We start from the raw sequence: 19,100 nt of genomic DNA, 5'->3' as shown, positions 1-19,100 counted from the left end.
ATGGTGTCCAGACAGTGGCCATGTAATCTCATAAGAAACCAGAGAAAGTTCACAATTGTTAGTCCAGGATGTTTATTAACAGCTGTGTGAAGTGCATATAGCTTAAAATATAGTTAAAAGTTAATAAGAACACAGAGCAAAAAAGGTTTCAACTGCTACTGTGAAGAAAAAAAAAGATATTTGGAATACTAGATTTGCTAAATACAGGGGAAGAGTCTTAATTCTGAATAACATATTAGCATACTACTCTATCTCTGCAATGCATGTAGCATGTATGTTAGTATGTTATTCTGAACCCAGCCCATGTTATGGAAGGGTTGACTGAAAGTATAGCTACTGTACTTGGAGCTTATTAATATGTGAAAAAAGTTTTTTAATGAATATCCTGTGTTGTACTCTTTCCTCTGTAGTTTTGATAGCTGGGTTTCAGTCTTGCAAAGTAAGGTACTTTTTACATTTTTTTAAGACCAAAAAATCAGGATCACATCAGCTAGCTTTGGTCATAGTAGCAGCATGCTAGGAAAACACAGTTTATACCAAACTTTAGAAAAAAAGAACACTAAATACACTCTGAAAAGTATTTGCATTTGAGCTAATGTGTAGCGAGTAAACTAACCATTTAGTTTCCATTTTTTTGCTGACTAAACACATCTTCACAACAGTTTTTTTTAATATATTTAAGATATATTGATATTTCTGTTGTACGTGGAAAACTGAAAATACATTAAATTGTCAAAAACAACATTTAGAAAAACAGGATATCACTTGCTTCTAATATTCTGTAATGGTTCATTTGAGCTCTTATATTTTCTGTGAGCAATAAGTAAGGTTCTAGAGCCAGAAATGTAACAAATTATCACTGTATATATATATATATATATACTGTATATATTCTTTTCCTAGAGTTCATGCTCAACATAGAAAATACTCTGATATTTAATTCATAACAAAACTTTAGTAGACTGAATTGCACAGACCGCTTCTTTTATTTATAATTGCTTTCACATATTTGGCTTGACACATATTTATGCAAAAACAAAAATTCACCCAAATGAATAAAAAAAAACAATTCTGTCACAGACGATTTGCACAAAGTAATTACTTTATTATCAGACTTTTGCCCACTCCAAGATAAAATCTAGCATGATGTGAATGAAAGATAAAAGCAACAATGGTTTAGTCACAAATTTCCTTTTGTTCCACTGACAGATCTTATTCAACATTCATAAGAACATGACAGTTTCACATATTTAAAACTGTGAATTAGGTCTTTGTGATGTGATGATAAATGATGGCACAATCTGACATAAAACTGCTAAATCAAACCACAAAATCCCATTTATCTACTTTATGAAGGAAAACTAATCTATCCTTTCATAAGATAAACACACAGCAAGCCTTAACAAGGGCGACAAGTTTTAGGTATCCATCCTCATGTCATGTCATCAGTGCAAGATTTATGAAGGAAAGACAATTTAGCAGCCTCGATTGAAATACAACCTAGCAAGCTATTTAGCACCTCAGAAACGGACATTGTCACTGTTTAAATAAATAGGAGCAACAACTATCACCTCTTAAAGTTCTGAAAGCCCTAAAAATGAACGTATACATCTATAGTACGCGAAGTCATCTAAGAATCAACAGCTGAGGTTCCATCACGTAAACATTGCGTTCTTACTGTAAACTGTCTCTTATTTACAGTAAGACAGTGATTTTTCTCCAAATCAGACAACAATTACATCTATCTTGTGCATTTTTCAGACAGTGTCATTGATATTTGTATTGTTCATTCATATATAAATTTTAGGAATATCCAGTTCAGTTGACATCCTCTCGGCTCTACATATGTAGTAACTTCAAAGTGAGATTTATTCTCTGGCCTACTTCTCTGTTCAAAGTCAGACAGCTACATCTACCTTTCTCAATATGTCCTGATTAAAGAGAAACAGCCTTCTGCTGCAGTTATTGCATAGAGTAGAAACATTATGCAGTCTTACGACCATATGCAGCCCATATGCACAGCAGCACTCAAGATGCGTCCGGCTGTTCACTCTTGTTCTTGTCATTTTGATTTTTTTCCACTGCAGTGGATGATGAGAATATATTCAAGGACATATTTAGGTTGTTCCAATCCTTAAGTTACTGAAAATAAAGATCATACGCCAGTGTGTTCTTGAATAAGACAATGTTTTTTCCTGGTTGAAACTCTCATACCCACAATATTTGCACTCAACAGTGCAGTATGTTACAGGAACAAGAATTGACAGTGATCTTAGATCATCATCTAGAAAATCACTGTTGGTCGAAGCAAAGTCAAATGTTATACACATATATCTATTTTATTATACTACTATATTTTACAATAAAATACTGTTTGGTGACTGTCTAGGTCAGGATTCTTCAACAGTGGGACTGCAAGGGGTCTGCCCATTTCTGTTAATGACAAGAATTGTTTTGTCAAATATTAAGTAATTAATATTATTATATTGCATTGCCATCATATTTGCTGAATGAAATCCAGTATTTGTTTCTTAAAAATAGTGCCACAATATTTGACACATAATTCTCACAAAATATGTTGAATTTAGTAGCATATTTTCTTTCAACAACCATTTCTAAGGCATAGAAGTGCTGAAGTCTTGTAATAAACTTAAAAAAAAACTGCCACAAAGACATGGTTGTAGCTATTTATTCAATTATAAGCCAGTTTTCATATGTATGAATGATTCTGAAGACTAATTTATGCCTAATCCTGACTTCAAGATTAGAATAATGGCCAGTGATGGAAAACAAATGCAAACATGACCAGATGTTAGCATCAATTGGTGTTTTATCACATCCTAATAGTGAATATGAACTAAAATGCAGCTCATGTGTGTATCCACAAAGGGTGTGGTTTGAACAAGGTTGAAAACTGCTGATCTTGGAAAACAGAGAAAACTATGGCATGGTGGACAAAGACTGTAAACACTGTATTTACTGTATACTTTAATTTTATACAAGTAGCACAGTTGCTTTGGGTTTTATCTGTACATGAAAAGTTAGATTTTATGTATTCATACACAATTCAATTTGCTACCATAAATCTAATAACTTTCAATAAGGGTTTTCAATTAACTAAAGAGATAATAGAAAAGTCTCAGTCAAGTAATATGCAAGCCTTTCATTATTTAGAAGCTGTAGGCTTTTGTGTGCTTTCATTTCTTAATGTCTCTTTCGATTCTGTAAGCATGCAAGCTCTTTTCATTGGTTAAGATAGAAATCGGATTCGGTCCAAATGGCGTCCTCCTGTTTTCTAATGGTCATGCATACAAATGCAGAGAGACCGCAGACCCTGGTAGAACCCAGACGCTCTACACATAATCTCATTACCAGTGAGTCAAAGGAAATGGCCTGGGCTAAAAGATAAGGCCTTTAGTGAATGTGTGCTGTTTGACTTCTTTCCGTAATGGGATCATATAATCAGACATAGAAAAATAAATAAATTAATATTTAGAGCAACATTTAAATCATTTAACGAGTCCTAAATTTGCTTCACCGCTAGTGTCATGTACAATAAGAAAAAAACATCAGATTCTGCAAAATAAATAAATAAATAAATAAAAATAAATTGTAAACAGATGATTTAAGATCTCAAAAAAAAAAGAAAGAAAAGTAAATCTACACAGTAACACAACATTTATTTGACAGGTGTTTATGCATTAAATATATTCCAAAATGTACATTATAATTAATTTGTAATTGCATATTCTTTATTTGTCAAAATTATGTAACTGATCAGATTTACGGTGGCCGAGAAAGCTCAAAACTCTGTAACTTAAGAAAACACAAGCAAACTGAAAAAACACCAGCAGATATAGAAAACATCTTCCTTACTATCATCACAACACATGCATTTAACGAAACACACTACAACACATGCATTTAACGAAACCCACTGCAAATCATCACAACACATGTAAATAACGAAATGCACTGCAAATCCTCACAGCACATGCACATTAAGAAACAATTAATGAAGCATTGCAAAAAAAATGTCATTAACCTTGAAATTATATTTAGCTGAGGATATTAAAGTTAGCCATCTTAAGTAACGTTTTACATTTAATCTGGTAATTATTAAGCTTATTTAGGCTAATCATATCCAAAAGATAAAGGAATCATGCAATCAGGGTGTTAAAAAAAAACAAAAAAACAAAAAAACTCACCTTCCAGATTTGCAGCGTGCTTCGTTATATGCATGTGTTGTGATGATTTGTAGCGCGTTTCGTTATATGCATGTGTTGTGAAGGATTTGCAGCATGCTTCGTTATAAGCATGTGTTGTGATGATTTGTAGGGCGTTTCATTATATGCTGTTGTGAAGGATTTGCAGCGCGCTTCGTTATATGCATGTGTTGTGATGATTTGTCGGGCGTTTCGTTATATGCATGTGTTGTGAAGGATTTGCAGCGTGCTTCGTTATAAGCATGTGTTGTGATGATTTGTAGCGCGTTTCGTTATATAAAAAACTTGGCTGAAGGAGAATCAATTATGTGATCATTAATCCATGGAATGTGTAACTATATCTGTGTTTTGGTTTATATGCGAGTACTGTTTGTTACATTTTGTTTGTTTTTATGTGTTTTGATAGTATTGTCTATATTGTCTGTATTGCTTCTCTTTTTTTCTTTTTTTTTCTTTTACTTTTATTATTATTGTTTTTTTTTTAATCTTCCTTGCCCAGGGACCACAGATGTAAATTAGCTTTACAGCTAACTTTCACGGTCCCTGTCAAATAAACTAACAAAATTAAATTAAAATTAAATTAAAAATATGCATGTGTTGTGAAGGATTTGCAGCGCGCTTCGTTATATACATGTGTTGTGAAGGATTTGCAGCACGCTTCGTTATATGCATGTGTTGTGAAGGATTTGCAGCACGCTTCGTTATATGCATGTGTTGTGAAGGATTTGCAGCACGCTTCGTTATATGTTTGTGGTGTGATGATTTGCAGCGCATTTCGTTATATGCATGTTTCACATCTAATCTGAAGGCGAATAGTAGGCATATTTTGGCGTGCTGTCCTGGGGGATGGGTCTGGGCCCGGAGCACAGCCCGAACCCAAATAACTCCCCCTATCCCCAATTTGGCATAAATAGATTAGAAGTGAGGAGTTGGGGTGGAGGAGGGATGCCGGAAAAAAAAACTGTCGTGAGACAGGAGGTAGGGAGACTGGATATATATACGCTTGTGTGCTATTTAAGATGATTAGCTAAACGAGATGCACCTTTGCCAAATTGAATGATTATCTGATCGTGCTTCTCCCGAACTTTGTTAATAAAACCACATGTTGTGATGATTTTGCAGTGCATTTCGTTATATGCATGTGTTGTGATGATTTTGCAGTGCATTTCGTTAAATGCATGTGTTGTGATGATTTTGCAGAGCATTTCGTTATATGCATGTGTTGTGAAGGATTTGCAGCGCACTTTGTTATATGCATGTGTTGTGATGATTTTGCAGCGCATTTCGTTATATGCATGTGTTGTGATGAATTTGCAGCGCATTTCGTTATATGCATGTGTTGTGATGATTTTGCAGCGCATTTCGTTATATGCATGTGTTATGAGAGTTTGCAGCTCATTTCATTATAAGCATGTGTTTTGATGATTTTGCAGCGCGTTTAGATATATGCATTGTGTTGTCAAATTGATGATGTTTGTTTTTTTTTATTTACTGGTGTTTTTTCAATTTGCATGTGTTTTCTTAAATTGCAGCGCGTTGAGCTATCTCGGCCAACGTACAGATAAAAAAAAAAAAAAAAAAAAAAAAAAAAAAAACACTTATGAACGAATGGAGAGTGTTCACTGAAAAACCAGGGACCTCAACTCATTATTTGTTAAAGTCTCTTATGTTTTAAGTGGACAGCTCTTGAGAGCCTAGCAGCACTGTATTTTTACAGAAGTTCATGAGCAGTTTGCACCTGCCAGGGCCGGACGAGGTCTGTCGTCCAGTTACTGGCCAGCTGCACGGGTTTTCTGCTGCAGTAACGCAGCCCTCTGCTCCATCATGGCTCTCATCATGGTGGGGTTAATAGCTGGACTCATAGCTGGGGACATGGGCCGCAGTGGATACTGGCTGGATTTAGAACTCATTAAAACACACTGGAAGTATGGTATCTTGCCTGTAATACAAAGAATGAGTGATTATCAGTTCTGAAATAAAATAAAATAAAATAAAAACTGATTAAATGAACACTTTTAAAAACATTCATACAACATTCATACATTTATCGAAATATCAAATATCTTTACCTGGCTTTTTCCCCTCCGTGACATTTTCCTCTGCTTTCAGATCTTCTAATTGAAGTTGTTAGAAAGATAAATTGAAGAAATATTTGTACTAATTTCAATATATATATATATATATATATATATATATATATATATATATGTATGTATGTATGTATGTATGTATGTATGTATGTATACTATGCAGAAGCAAATTTTTAATTGACAGGGCAAGGACTTTCTATTTAGAACATAACATATGTTAATGTGACATTTATCAGGGTTGTTATGAGGAGACATGACAAAGCTCAGTTCTCAGAGGAAAATTATATCTGCAAATACCCATTTAGGCAGAGTCAAAGACTTGAATTTTAAAGTATAAGCGGCCTTCAAAAGTTATTTTAAATGGATGAAAACCAGGCTGTGAATAAAGTCACTTGAGACCTTGGCGAATTTCAACAATGAAACAATACAAAAGTTGCATTCGCAGATGAACTGAAAGCTTTGTCCTGATCAAAGTAATTTGTCACTGTAATGTAGCATTGCATTCAGAAGGAAACAGAAAATAGACAAAAACTAAAGGAGGAAATTCAGAGTGTACCATGCCCAAAGACAACATGTCTGAATGTTTGCCGGATTAACATAATCTGTTTTCATAATCATCCTTTTTTTTTTTTTACCTTTCTTAAAGTCTGACAAATTTTATTGAGCCTTCATACTAAATATTATTATTAAATATAATAATAATTTAATATCTTATTTGATAAATCAGGCTTTTATGTCTTATATAACATAATATAGGAGAATATGGTGCTCACAAATGAGGTCTAAACTGAGCAAAAATTTGCAATCTGGTGAAGTTGCCGGTATTTATATGACCAAAAATTATTATGAAATTCTGGTAGCTTGTAATGTAAATCAATGGGATCTGTATCTCTCTGTGTATACTTTTGTGTTCACTGGAATATAAGACAATTATACTGATAAAATTATGCTTTTCAGTGAATAGTGCCTTGCTAAATCAGACTGCAAGTGGTTGCTGAGTAAGACCCAGGGTTTTTACTGATTTAACATGCACTAAAGTGGCACACTAGTTAGTAAACTTGACTCTAACAAGCATGTCAAGTGATTTATGTAAAAAAGGACAGTAGGTGGGTGTTAAAGTGGAAGAGTGACATTAGGAGTTCACAGGGTCAAACTGCCAGCAGCGTTAGTGTATTAATAGCAGCATTTAATTTGTAATTTCACTAACACTGTTTAAAAATAGTTTAATCTCTGGTTTAAGTGGGAACCTTGAATAGTAACAATGTGGTTTATTTGATTTCCAGTGAATTATTGCGGTTCGGTTATTGAAACTGATGGTGAAGTGAATACATCTAATCAAAAGGGGAATTGTACCTCAGCGTCACCTGGAAGTTTTTGAAGTTCTCCCAAGTTCTACAATATGCAGGTTCACATTATCACTATTAATGCTTAGCAATGCATTTCTAAATGTATCTGCAGATGTTTAACCTGCTTACACAAATGCATGCTTTTGATTATTGCTTATGACTTGCTGAATGATTAGGGACAGCATTACTATATATGAAGCAAACAGTCTACATAAAAAAAATAAATAAATAAAAAACGCTTCACAGCATACTCTTTCACAACTCATGGATGCAAGAAAACTTCTGAACTTACTTGCTGGTGCTGGTGCCTCAGCTGGTTTGTTTGAAGTCAGAAATGTAATGACAGAATCGTGGTTAGCAAAGATCAACCTTAAAGCGATGGCAAAAAACATGGCCTTTGTTCCAAAACCTAGAGAGATTTCTCACTTCGTTAATAGGCAGCATTCTAACTAAAATAGAACCTCAGAAGAGACAGCTACACCTACAGCTAGCCATATTTTACCATGTTAATACTTTCTAACTGAATAATTGTTTGTTTTACCAATTTGAATAAATGTCTTTTGAAAAAAATATTATTAATTAATATCAAATGTAGATGCAAATATTTAATAATAAACTATGCCATTATATTTAGTGCAGTCATTTTTACAGTTTCTCACCCTTTTTCATTGATGTATGACTGAAAAATATGCTTTTAAGTTTATTAGTTTATGTATTAGTTAAATGTGTAATCAAAATGGGTGGAAATGTTATAAGCAATTCAAATACATGAATCTTAAATTTAGGCCAATATATTTTGTGATGTTATAATAAATATAAAAACAAAATCACTAAATATTTTCCTATTTTGTGAAATAAAGGAATATATAATATAATATAATATAATATAATATAATATAATATAATATAATATAATATAATATAATATAATATAATATAATATCACTAAAAATACAAGTTTATTCTTTTGAGCCTGACTGTTGAAATTAAATAGCTGATCCAGTTCACATAACAAATTTCCAGTTCTTGAGTTCAACTCAGATGACATGAGGATGAAAAAAATCATATACAATATTTAGACAGCATTTTAAATAGATAAGTTGACCAAAAAAAAAAATAATAATAATAATTTAAATTATTTAAATTCTATAATAAATATATATATATTGTTTTGTTTTTTTTTGTTTGTTTTTTGTTTTTGTTTTTGGTCAACTTATCTCTTTAAAATGCTGTCTAAATAGTCAGCACACTAGTTTTTAAAGAAGACGCACAGACTGCTTCATACCTGGGAACCTGTGTGAGGTGAAACAACACCTTAGGAATAGAGTTATTTCTATTCTTCAGGTGTCTGGAACACATGCACAGTTTTGTGATTACATAGTTATGGAGAAGAACATGAAAGGTACACTTCCTGTCACAAAATCGAGAAATTCTCTCATGGCTTCATCTGAAGTTACATAACTTGACAGATCTAATTTTCTTGTGCCAACTGAAGTCTATAGCGAGATTTTATTATTTATTAATTTTTTGCTGACTTGATCCACCTTGCAGTGAGTTCTCAGTGAAAACAAAGAAACTGTGTACCAGTTTTCTAAACAAAAAGCATCCATTGGGAAATTAATATAAAAACAATTCCTCAATATTTTGCCATGCCTGTCTATTTTGTGCTTTGAGCTGTCAAGAATAAAAATGTGTGAGAACTTCTGATCCAGTTTTACGCTTGTTAGCAATGGAAACCAAAGATATTTTCTCTCTTTTAGGGGCGATATTCAAAGATACAGAGATGGCTATCAGACTTTTATGATGCAATCTGAAAATAATCATTAAAACTTACCCACAACTTCTTCAGTGGCTTGATTGACTTTCGGTGTTGGTGCAGCCTTCTTTTTGACTAATGATCAAACATAATCAAGCATATTACACTGATGATATAGTATGCAGTATACAATATATATATATATATATATATATATATATATATATATATATATATATATATATATATATATATATATATATATATATATATATATTAGGGGTATAACGATACGCGTATTCGTATTGAACCGTTCGGTACGACGCTTTCGGTTCGGTACGCGGTACGCATTATGCATACCGAACGGTTCGTTGGAGTAATTAATTATATTTGAAAAAAAAAAAAAGAGAGAGAGAGAAATATAATGATATGCGTTCAACAAGGTAGCCCAATAACCCAAACAACGTAACAGGCAACGCCCCTGACACTCCCGAAGAAGAAAAAAACACCATCTTCTATGTTTATGTTAGGCTACTCAGCAGGCGCTCGCTCACTCAGTACGCGCTGAAGGCTCGTTGCAAAATAGCCAATGCGTTTAACAGACTAGAAATGAGAAGATCCTCCAATAACCAACAGGTCTGGTGTTTGGGTGCACTTTGGATTCCCTTTAAGCTATAATGGTGATGGCAAGAGAGTGGTGGATAAAAAAACAACGGTATGTCGCATCTGCAACATGACAGGGTACACCAGCGGGAAAAAAAAAAAAAAAAAAAAAACACCAGCGGGAATATCTGGGATATATGCGTCAGTACTATCTGGGAAAAGACGAAAAAAAGGAGAAACATGCACGCAGCAAACTATCCCTGCAGCATTTAGAAACTATAGCTTACAGGGAATCCAACCCAAACACCAGACCTGTTGGTTATTTTAGGATCTTATATTTCTGGTCTGTTAAAGGCATTCGACATTTTGCAACGAGCCTTCAGCGCGTGCTGAGTGAGCGAGCGCCTTAGGGGCCGTTCACATATCGTGCCTAAAAACGCGTGGAAAACGCTAAGCGCGTCTTTCTCCTCCTTTCCAAAGCGCTCGGGCAGAAGCGCTCATGAGGCGTCTGTCTTTGCTAAGCAACAATGACGTGCTCTCTCCATGAGACGCGGAAATTTCAGCGAAGGATAAATGGATTTGCAGCTCTAAAAATCGCTTGCAGTAGCTCTGCTACTAAATTTATTTCAAAATTGCAATCCATATTCAACTATGATCAGCTGATCCTTCATCTTGGCTGAGCTCTCAACGTTGTTACGGGAAAGGATGAAGCTGATTGGTTAGTTCTTGTCACATGACCCGCGGTGCGCTTGCGGCATTCTGAAAAGTTGAGATGTTTTTACATTTTGCTGTATCTAAAACGTATCGAACCGAACCGAACCGTGACATCAGTGTATCGTATCGAACCGAACTGTGAGTTTTGTGAACCGTTACACCCCTAATATATATATATATATATATATATATATACTATATATATATATATATATATATAACACTACTTTATCACTTTTACTTTTTGTCATGTTGTCAGTTACTGTAAACAGGATTTACTAACTTTAGCCCTTTACAGGATGCCAAGGAGTTAAATAGCACATAAATATTGTGTACTGGTTTCCTGTCAAGAAGTCATGAAGTATTGCATGCAATAATTCTATACAATCCATTAGCAATCTAAAATGCAGTGACCTATCACTTAAGATTGACAACATCATTAATCGAATGTATTTGTTGTTTGGAGGACTACTGACTGAAATATTCACTAGAACAAAAGTGTCTTCAACACATTCAGAGCAAGATTGCAATCCTTATTATTACTAATAATAAAATAAGAGTTCAGTAGTTTAATATTTAATATTAGGGGGTTGTTTAAACCCCTAACCCTTAAATATGAGCACTAGTAAAACTATTACTGAAATTCTATACAATAAAATAACATACCCTCTGCTTTGGGCTTCACTTCTTTTCCAGCTTTCTCTTCTTCCAATGTATGGGCACAAAAAAAGAGTAAATTGTTATTGAATTGATTATGAAATAATCAAATATTGTTCGATATTTATCAAAATCATACTGCACATCTTAAAGACACCATGTTTCATAAGACTGGTGCTCTGACTGTATGACCACAGGGATTTTATGGCATCAAATAAACAAAATGGCAAGTGGAAAAAAGCATACAACAACAAATCATTGTCCATGTGTGCCAATCTAGATGCAACTGATAAGCAAAAATAATGTGCAATGTGGAATTCAGCTAACAAGTAGCAGGGACAATTACATTTACTCCAAGCAACATTACATTTACTCGTTGACATTGCTAACGGTGCGGCTAGCAGGCACTAGAAGCAAACAAATATCATCCAGTGTGAAAAATGTTATCAATTTCAAAACACCCAGAATAGGATACAGTTGAACCTCTTTCTGTGAGTATTAAAGGGAATAATACAAATAATATACAACAACAATATGTACCTTTCTTAGTAGAGATAGGTTTAGCCTTTTCTTTAGAGATCATTCGCTCTGTAAAATATGAAATTATAAGCTACTACTCATTAATATAAAACTACTTCCAAGTCAGTTCCTGAACCATAATTACCTGTCCTTTTAGACTTCTCTTTCACAGCTGTTGGCTCTAAATAATAGAAAAGGATTTATTCAGTATGAAACTCTAAAATCTAAATTTAGCCATCATTTTTCTATTATTCTTACCTTTCTTTGCCACTGAAGGTTTTACTTTGGCTTTAGTAACTGTGGGGTCTTGAAGACATACAGTACAAATGTATAAAATCAAATAGGAATGCACAAATTCAAATACAAAATGTATAACAAAGTTGTTATAATAATGACAAATCAGCATCTTCTCCAAAATTATTTTAACTCAGATATTGCCTTTCATTTCATATAATTTAAATTGGATCTCACCCTTCTTTGTAGGAGCTACTTTGGCTTTTTCTTTAGGCACTGCTGGTTCTGAAATTGGAGGTCAAAGGTTATTACTTGCTTCAGGTCTGTTAACATAGCTATAAACTATAATACATTCTTACTATTGGCACAAAACAAATTACTACAATATACCTTTCTTTTTAGTGGCTTGTTTTGGTTTTGCCAAAGCAGCTTCTGGTTCTTAAGCAAAGGAAACATTCATTCAAATAAAAAAAAAAAATATAAAAAAAAAAAAGAAGAAGAAGAAGAAAAAGAAAAATACAAAAACAAAATTATTGTCATATAGAATTAAATTAATAATATATTGCAGGATAAACACCTTTCAGTAGAGTAGGAGCTTGATTAGTTGTTGAAATTTGAACTTCTGATTCTGAAAAACACAGTAACTATTGTTAAAAATATATTTCTAGTAAACATACTGCACTTTCACTGAAATTCACGTTTTTTATTTTTTATTATTTCTTTTTTTCATTGACAGACACACTATTTAGTTAGCAATAATATGTTAATTATTTTATGAATGGATTTAAATTAAAATAGTTTTGAATACCTGGAATATCGGATGGTGGTAATGGGCTACTTGTAACTATATGATGCACTGTAAGATAAAAGATAAAGTAGATTTCAGGGCATTAAAGAATATTTTTGGTTTGTTTAAATTTAAAGGTGTTGTGTGTAAAGTACACCTAGTACATCACAACAGTAATTATGAGTGGCTGCATTACTCACCATACCAGCCAGGGGGCGCTGGGCAGTACACAGGTGTTGGTCGGCACATAGGAACTGTTTCACCGGATTGTGAAAAGAAAGATTCAGAGTTACACCAGACTGTAGATTGTGTGTTACTGATGCTGTCTTTTTGCATAATGTGAATGTAACACATATTAAAAAGTCACAAGGATATGAGTTGCACTCACGATCCTGTATCAGAGCTGGAGCAGCTGACACTTCCACATCCTCTGAGGCTCGAGATCCTGTTATTAGGAAAAGGGAAAGGGAGAGCACTGCTGTCATATAGTTAAATCAAATGGAATTTTTAAATTTGACATCAACTTAGAAGTTCAGCCAAAAATGAAAAATCTGTCATCATTTCCTCATTGATCAAAACCTGTATGATTTCTTTCTTCTGTAGAACACAAAAGAAGATGTTAAGCAGTATGTTCATGCTACTCTTTTTTTCATGTAATGAAAATAAATTTTGACCAGGGCCTGACATAAAGTATCCTGAAATCATAAGTTGTTTGACACTCTTAATCTTCCTCACTGGTAGTTCAAACTTGTGTGATTTGAATATGTGCATGTTTAAAGTTGCAGAAGATCTGTAATATTGCTCACAACTTACATGGATAACTTGTATGTTTTTTATTTAATATTATTATTATTATTATTATTATTATTATTATTATTATTATTATTATTATTATTATTATTATTATTTTACCATATAGGTTGAGTTTGAAAAGTTCCTGTTTGCCATTAATGTGTGTTTTATGGAAAACAGCATGTGAAAATTTAGCAAAATGTGTGAAGACATGATGACAGGACTTTCATTTATTGATGAACTATCCCTTTAAAGAAGTAAAGTATGGTCAGATCATGTGGATTTACTTCTCTTTTTGGGTATGTTGACAGCCGCTGTCTTTGCTTTTGGAGCTGTGAAGCAGAAAGCAAATTTGAGTCAGTATTAATTTCAAAGATTATAAAGTCATTTGAAAAATGTCATTCAGGGCTTGATGATAAAGCAGGCACACATTGTGCTTTTTCTTTTGCACCTTTCTTTGCTTTTTCTAGTCTTGTTCTTACTGGAGACTCTTTTTCTGATGAGCAAATATTAGTTATGAAGTTAATTTTAGTACAATATTCAATAAAAAAAACAATAACTCTGATGTTAAGAGGGCTATTGGACCTTTCCTCTCTTTAAGCAGGGGTTCCCTTCTCTTAGTCTCAGCTTCTGGAGATGGAAAACACAATAAACAATATAAAATTAGTATGATTATCTCCAAATTTGTTGCCAGAAATTTAGTCAGCTGAAAATGATTGTAAAAATATACAGTGTTTGCTGGCAAAATTAAAACACTGTGTCAAATGCACCATGAAAGACATCTAATTGGAAATATATATTTGTCATTTTACTAAATGTGGAAATAAACAAATCAAAATTGAATTTAGGAATAAATACATTTTCTAAAGTGGATTTTGGCATGAAATGTCCCATAATGCCGTTGGCTCACAATTATTTGATTTTTTATATTTTATTGCATTATTAATTAGACTATTTTAACCATTTTGTTAAAATAACAGAACAATCTTTTAAAGCACATCAATATGATTTATCAATAGATTTTTATACTAATTTACTAGAGACATGACATGAATCAAGCTAAACTGCTTTGTTTAGAGAGAGCTGAAAACTGAAGCACTTCATGTTGACTAAATCACTGATACTATAAACTATTAATATATATATAAACACTTTGCCAGTGTTTGTTGTCAGTGTATCAGCTGTATCAGCAGTCATGATTGTTGTTGCAAATTGATTATACAAATAAGCATATTAGAGTGGAAATACTATCTTTAGTATTTCTTAAGGCTGGGGTTTCGATTTAAAAACAAAAACAAAACAAAATCTGCATTAATTATTATGCACCAGGGGGCACTATTGTGTTTGTCAAAAAAATACAACTATTTTACTGATATAAGATCCTCAGTGATGTCCTGTAAAACAGATTACTATGTTATTATATAGATGAGATCATTGTATATTTTTCATTATTCTAAAATGATTTGAAAAATTAACTTGCAAAGCTATCGCTTCGATGAACAAAATTAAACAAACTAACAGACCATATCTGATATAAAATACAAGTTACTTGTTATTAACTTATGTTCATAGATCTGTTGTATAAAAATATGTGGTCCCATGTCTAAGATTAAATAATGTGTGTAGTTTGTTATTGAAAAAAAGATAATTTACTTGGCCAAGCATAATCCATGATACTCAAAGAAAACATACTTTATATAATAAATGCATATGTAACTATTTTCTAAAGTATCTATTATTAACTTCTTGCAGTTGATATATATATATATATATATATATATATATATATATATATATATATATATATATATATATATCAGCGGCAATAACATTTTGTTCAGTAATATTATTGAATAAACACACCTCTTTTCTTTTCTTTCTCAGGTTCAGCTGGAAGAAACAAAGAAAAAAGGAAAAAAGGACAATGAGTGACAATTAATGTAGCACTTTAATTTATCATTACACTAGATGGCGAATATGAGTGGATTTCTCTAAACAACAATGCAAACCACCAAACATGGCTTTGCTGATCCATTAGTGGCAAAAACTTTGCCTAGCAATTTCAGCAAATTGTTAGGAAGAGAAACAAAACTTAATCTTGAATCTTTTTTTTTATATGCTATCCTGTAAGCACAGTAGAAAGCAGGATGGTATGAGTTTAAAGTACGGAGACATCCACGTCTTCAGTCACTTCTATACCACTGGTGCAAATGTGTTTTTAGGTACACATCATTCACCAATCAGTGATTATATTTTATTGCATGTTCAAAATACAGAATATCAGTTATTTTTGCATGAAAAGCTCACAATATTTGTTAGAACATAATCACAAGATTCCATTTCTCTAACTAGATCTACAGTTGATCCATGAGCCAGTGTAATTTGCTATAGAATGGCTCTAGAATGCAATAGAATATGCCCAGGCTTTTGTTTATTATATTTTAAAACAACATGCATGATATTGACCTTGCGAGTCAATACCAAATACCTTTTTCTTCCTTTGGTTTAGTGTCTTGGGTTTTTTGAGGCTCTTTAGGTATTACTGAATGCATACAAGGACAGGCAGAGGCCTCTTTGTGTTTGTCTGGATACAAACAAATGCAAAATTGTGAGTGTAATTTTTAAGGACTTCCAAATGAGCATTTTTTGTGCACACACGGGTTCGTTTGGTGTCAGGGTTCAGTTCGTTTGGGTAATCTAAATCTTTTTTTTTGGAGGCACCCTCAGACTTATTCGAAAAAAAAGCAAAATCGAATCAGTCACAAAAAAATATACTAAATCTGAAAATTATTATGATGTACATGAAATAATGTGAAACTGTTCAAAAACAGACAAACTAATGAGAGATGTGTTAGATTAGCCTTGTTTAAATCAACACAGGGTGATAAAGATCACATTGGCAGCTAAACACGAGGATAAATGTCTTCTACTGATGAATATATTAGTGTCATTATCTTTAAAACCCATAATGTGCTTATGACATCAGAGGCCAATTCCAGATTTTACATCCATAAATCAAAATGTTATTACTGAAATTTATTTTTAGAGTGGTGGTAGTAAATCACAGGATACAAATATGACACCTTCATTATAAATTTGGATTGCATAATTTTGCCAGAATTAATGTGACAAATTTTGGATTAAATACCACCCCATCAGTAAAGAGATTGGATTATTTTAACAAGAAGGATGCCAGCTAAAAATAAAAACAGGTTGACAACCTCGCCAACAAACGGAGATTAACAGTAACAACAAATCTGAAGATAATGGCTGAGAAGAAGGGAAATGTTTTAAGCGGCTGCAAGAATTCCAAGAAAGTCTCTTAGAATAATGTTATTTACATGCTCGCTGGGAATTACAGGGTGGTGTCATTCAAAATGTCTTTAACCTTAAATGCTAATGCCATTTTTGATATCACTCAACGCTGCAGCTGAGAACATGATATGTGTTATTAAAACAGCATGCATTCTTTCTTCCTCTGTTTTCTCACTGACCTTTGGTGCTAAAGTTTATTAGCTAACAAAATGCATTTACTCTTTTCTGATTATTAAGATCAGCAGGGGCATTGAAAGGCGTAAAGTAGGATATTATAGGATATGACTATGGATATATAAGATATGACTATAACTTTGATTTGCCATTGAAACTTCATATATTACATTTGTGTAAATTTGCATTTGCATTTTTTTTCATAAAAAATTAAATAGGATAAAAAATGTAATGTGAAATAAGATGCGTATTTAGAGACAGTAGTAGCACTTAAACTGTAATTTTGCTCTGACCTTCTTTTTAAATAAAATAAAATAAAATAAAATAAAAAAGTTTCTCTATTTGGAGACAACAGCAGCACTTTAATTATGTACTGACCTTCTTTTTCAGCCTCTGCCACAGGCTCCTCTGCTTCTTTTTCTTTCGCTTCCTTGGCTGCCGCTGTTTTAAGAAATAAAGCAAACAAAACAAAAGGTGAGTCTTACAGCCCAGAAAGAAAATAGAAAGACAAAAGACACTGATATGTACTTGTTCACACACACACACACACACATCCACACAATGTCAACTTTGATGTTCAGATCTTTTTGTGCTTTATTTGTGCTTTCTGTGCGGACTGTTCAACCCCATGGGTCAAAATGGATCTCTTCAAGTCCCACATTTTTGCTCTCTCGCCTAGCAGCAGGAGTCTTTCTCTCAGCAGGGATTTATTCTGTTGTGTGAAACATATCTAATGATGTTCTTGATAGAGGAATGATAGAGTATCTGCTGCTTGCCTGCAGGCAAGGCCGAGATTCTCATTTTTCTGGCGTACGCTCTGTAGTAAATGGAATGGGGTGATGTTATTGCTGTAATTTTTTGCAGAGCACAACATTTTAAAGAACTAAAGTACAAAATAGTAAAGTCAAAAACAAGTCAGATCTATTTGAGGTAGCCTTGTCAATGAAACAGATCAGCATGATACAATCCTGGGATATCTTTGGACATGAAACGGGTGGAAAAAGACTCCCAAATATTGCTTGATGATGGGGCCAAAACAAGCACACACATTTACTGAATACTGGATTATACACTCTTTTGTAAAAAAAACAAACAAACAAAAAAAACATATATATATATATATATATATATATATATATATATATATATATATATATATATATATATATATATATATATATATATATATATATATATATATATATATATATGATAGAGCCAATGTATACACTGAACATATTATAATCAGATTGTATTGCTGCCATTTATTTACTGAGTAATAATTATGCACTTTATTGTGTAATGAATACTGAATTATACATTGTTTTGTAAAAAAAATTATTTAAATAAAATAAAATAAAATTTGTAGTGATCAGAGATGTTGCTGTGGAAATTTCATGAAGGTATGTCTTAAAATAAAATGATTTCCTTTCACTTCATAAAGGTAAAGGTCAACTTGAGATCTGCATGAGCCATATTATATTCAGTGTGCATAAATGCCCCCAAACTCGACATACATTTTTAATCTGTCCAGTGCACAAACAGCAGGAGATTGAATGCAAATCAATATGTTGCTGCAAAATCAATGAAGGTGAAAACAAACTCTGAACAAATTTTATTAAAGTTCGAATGTTGTCTTGACAAATCCTTGCCTAAAAATGTAAATAATCTTATTATAAATTGTTAAGGCTTACTTGAGCAATTTTTTATCTTCATGATTGCTACATAGTTGCCTGGTCTTCAGAATCGCTGCTAAGGTTGTTAAGACCAATCTACCATTTTTGGGCAAAAATCCTCAGCAAAGACCATGAGAACCAGGTCCTCTGCATAGACCCTGTGCCCAGCTTTGACTCTTTCACCATGTGATGTACTCCAATCTTCACTGGA

At 32.9% G+C, this 19,100-nt stretch overlaps 1 protein-coding gene across 15 annotated transcripts in view; it reads right to left on the bottom strand.

Moving 5' to 3' along the window:
• Nucleotides 1-1,084: 1,084 nt before the first annotated feature.
• The window catches only part of LOC127939034 (triadin-like), a 37,616-nt gene continuing 19,600 nt past the window's right edge, over nucleotides 1,085-19,100 (bottom strand). For 5 of the 15 annotated variants that reach the window (XM_052536015.1, XM_052536026.1, XM_052536027.1 and 2 more), the window contains 20 exons: nucleotides 17,592-17,654; nucleotides 16,213-16,308; nucleotides 15,588-15,614; nucleotides 14,310-14,354; nucleotides 14,176-14,220; nucleotides 14,012-14,056; nucleotides 13,321-13,377; nucleotides 13,133-13,186; nucleotides 12,954-13,001; nucleotides 12,723-12,773; nucleotides 12,536-12,583; nucleotides 12,383-12,430; nucleotides 12,170-12,217; nucleotides 12,057-12,092; nucleotides 11,933-11,980; nucleotides 11,402-11,440; nucleotides 9,497-9,553; nucleotides 7,955-7,975; nucleotides 6,296-6,340; nucleotides 3,662-6,165 (listed from right to left, as the gene is read on the bottom strand). In XM_052536015.1, the coding sequence (XP_052391975.1) occupies nucleotides 5,996-6,165; nucleotides 6,296-6,340; nucleotides 7,955-7,975; nucleotides 9,497-9,553; nucleotides 11,402-11,440; nucleotides 11,933-11,980; nucleotides 12,057-12,092; nucleotides 12,170-12,217; nucleotides 12,383-12,430; nucleotides 12,536-12,583; nucleotides 12,723-12,773; nucleotides 12,954-13,001; nucleotides 13,133-13,186; nucleotides 13,321-13,377; nucleotides 14,012-14,056; nucleotides 14,176-14,220; nucleotides 14,310-14,354; nucleotides 15,588-15,614; nucleotides 16,213-16,308; nucleotides 17,592-17,654 (1,091 nt within the window). In that variant the 3' untranslated portion in view covers nucleotides 3,662-5,995. Of the gene's footprint in view, nucleotides 2,434-3,661; nucleotides 6,166-6,295; nucleotides 6,341-7,669; nucleotides 7,709-7,954; nucleotides 7,976-9,496; nucleotides 9,554-11,401; nucleotides 11,441-11,932; nucleotides 11,981-12,056; nucleotides 12,093-12,169; nucleotides 12,218-12,382; nucleotides 12,431-12,535; nucleotides 12,584-12,722; nucleotides 12,774-12,953; nucleotides 13,002-13,132; nucleotides 13,187-13,320; nucleotides 13,378-14,011; nucleotides 14,057-14,175; nucleotides 14,221-14,309; nucleotides 14,355-15,587; nucleotides 15,615-16,212; nucleotides 16,309-17,591; nucleotides 17,655-19,100 lie in introns of those variants that run through there. The other 10 variants (XM_052536016.1, XR_008148868.1, XM_052536025.1 and 7 more) reach the window with 10 other exon arrangements.

This window comes from Carassius gibelio, chromosome A20 (genome assembly GCF_023724105.1).
Source record: "Carassius gibelio isolate Cgi1373 ecotype wild population from Czech Republic chromosome A20, carGib1.2-hapl.c, whole genome shotgun sequence".
Lineage (NCBI taxonomy): Eukaryota > Metazoa > Chordata > Actinopteri > Cypriniformes > Cyprinidae > Carassius > Carassius gibelio.
Note: the sequence above shows the minus strand (reverse complement) of the source record. Positions and strands in the feature narration are given on the sequence as shown.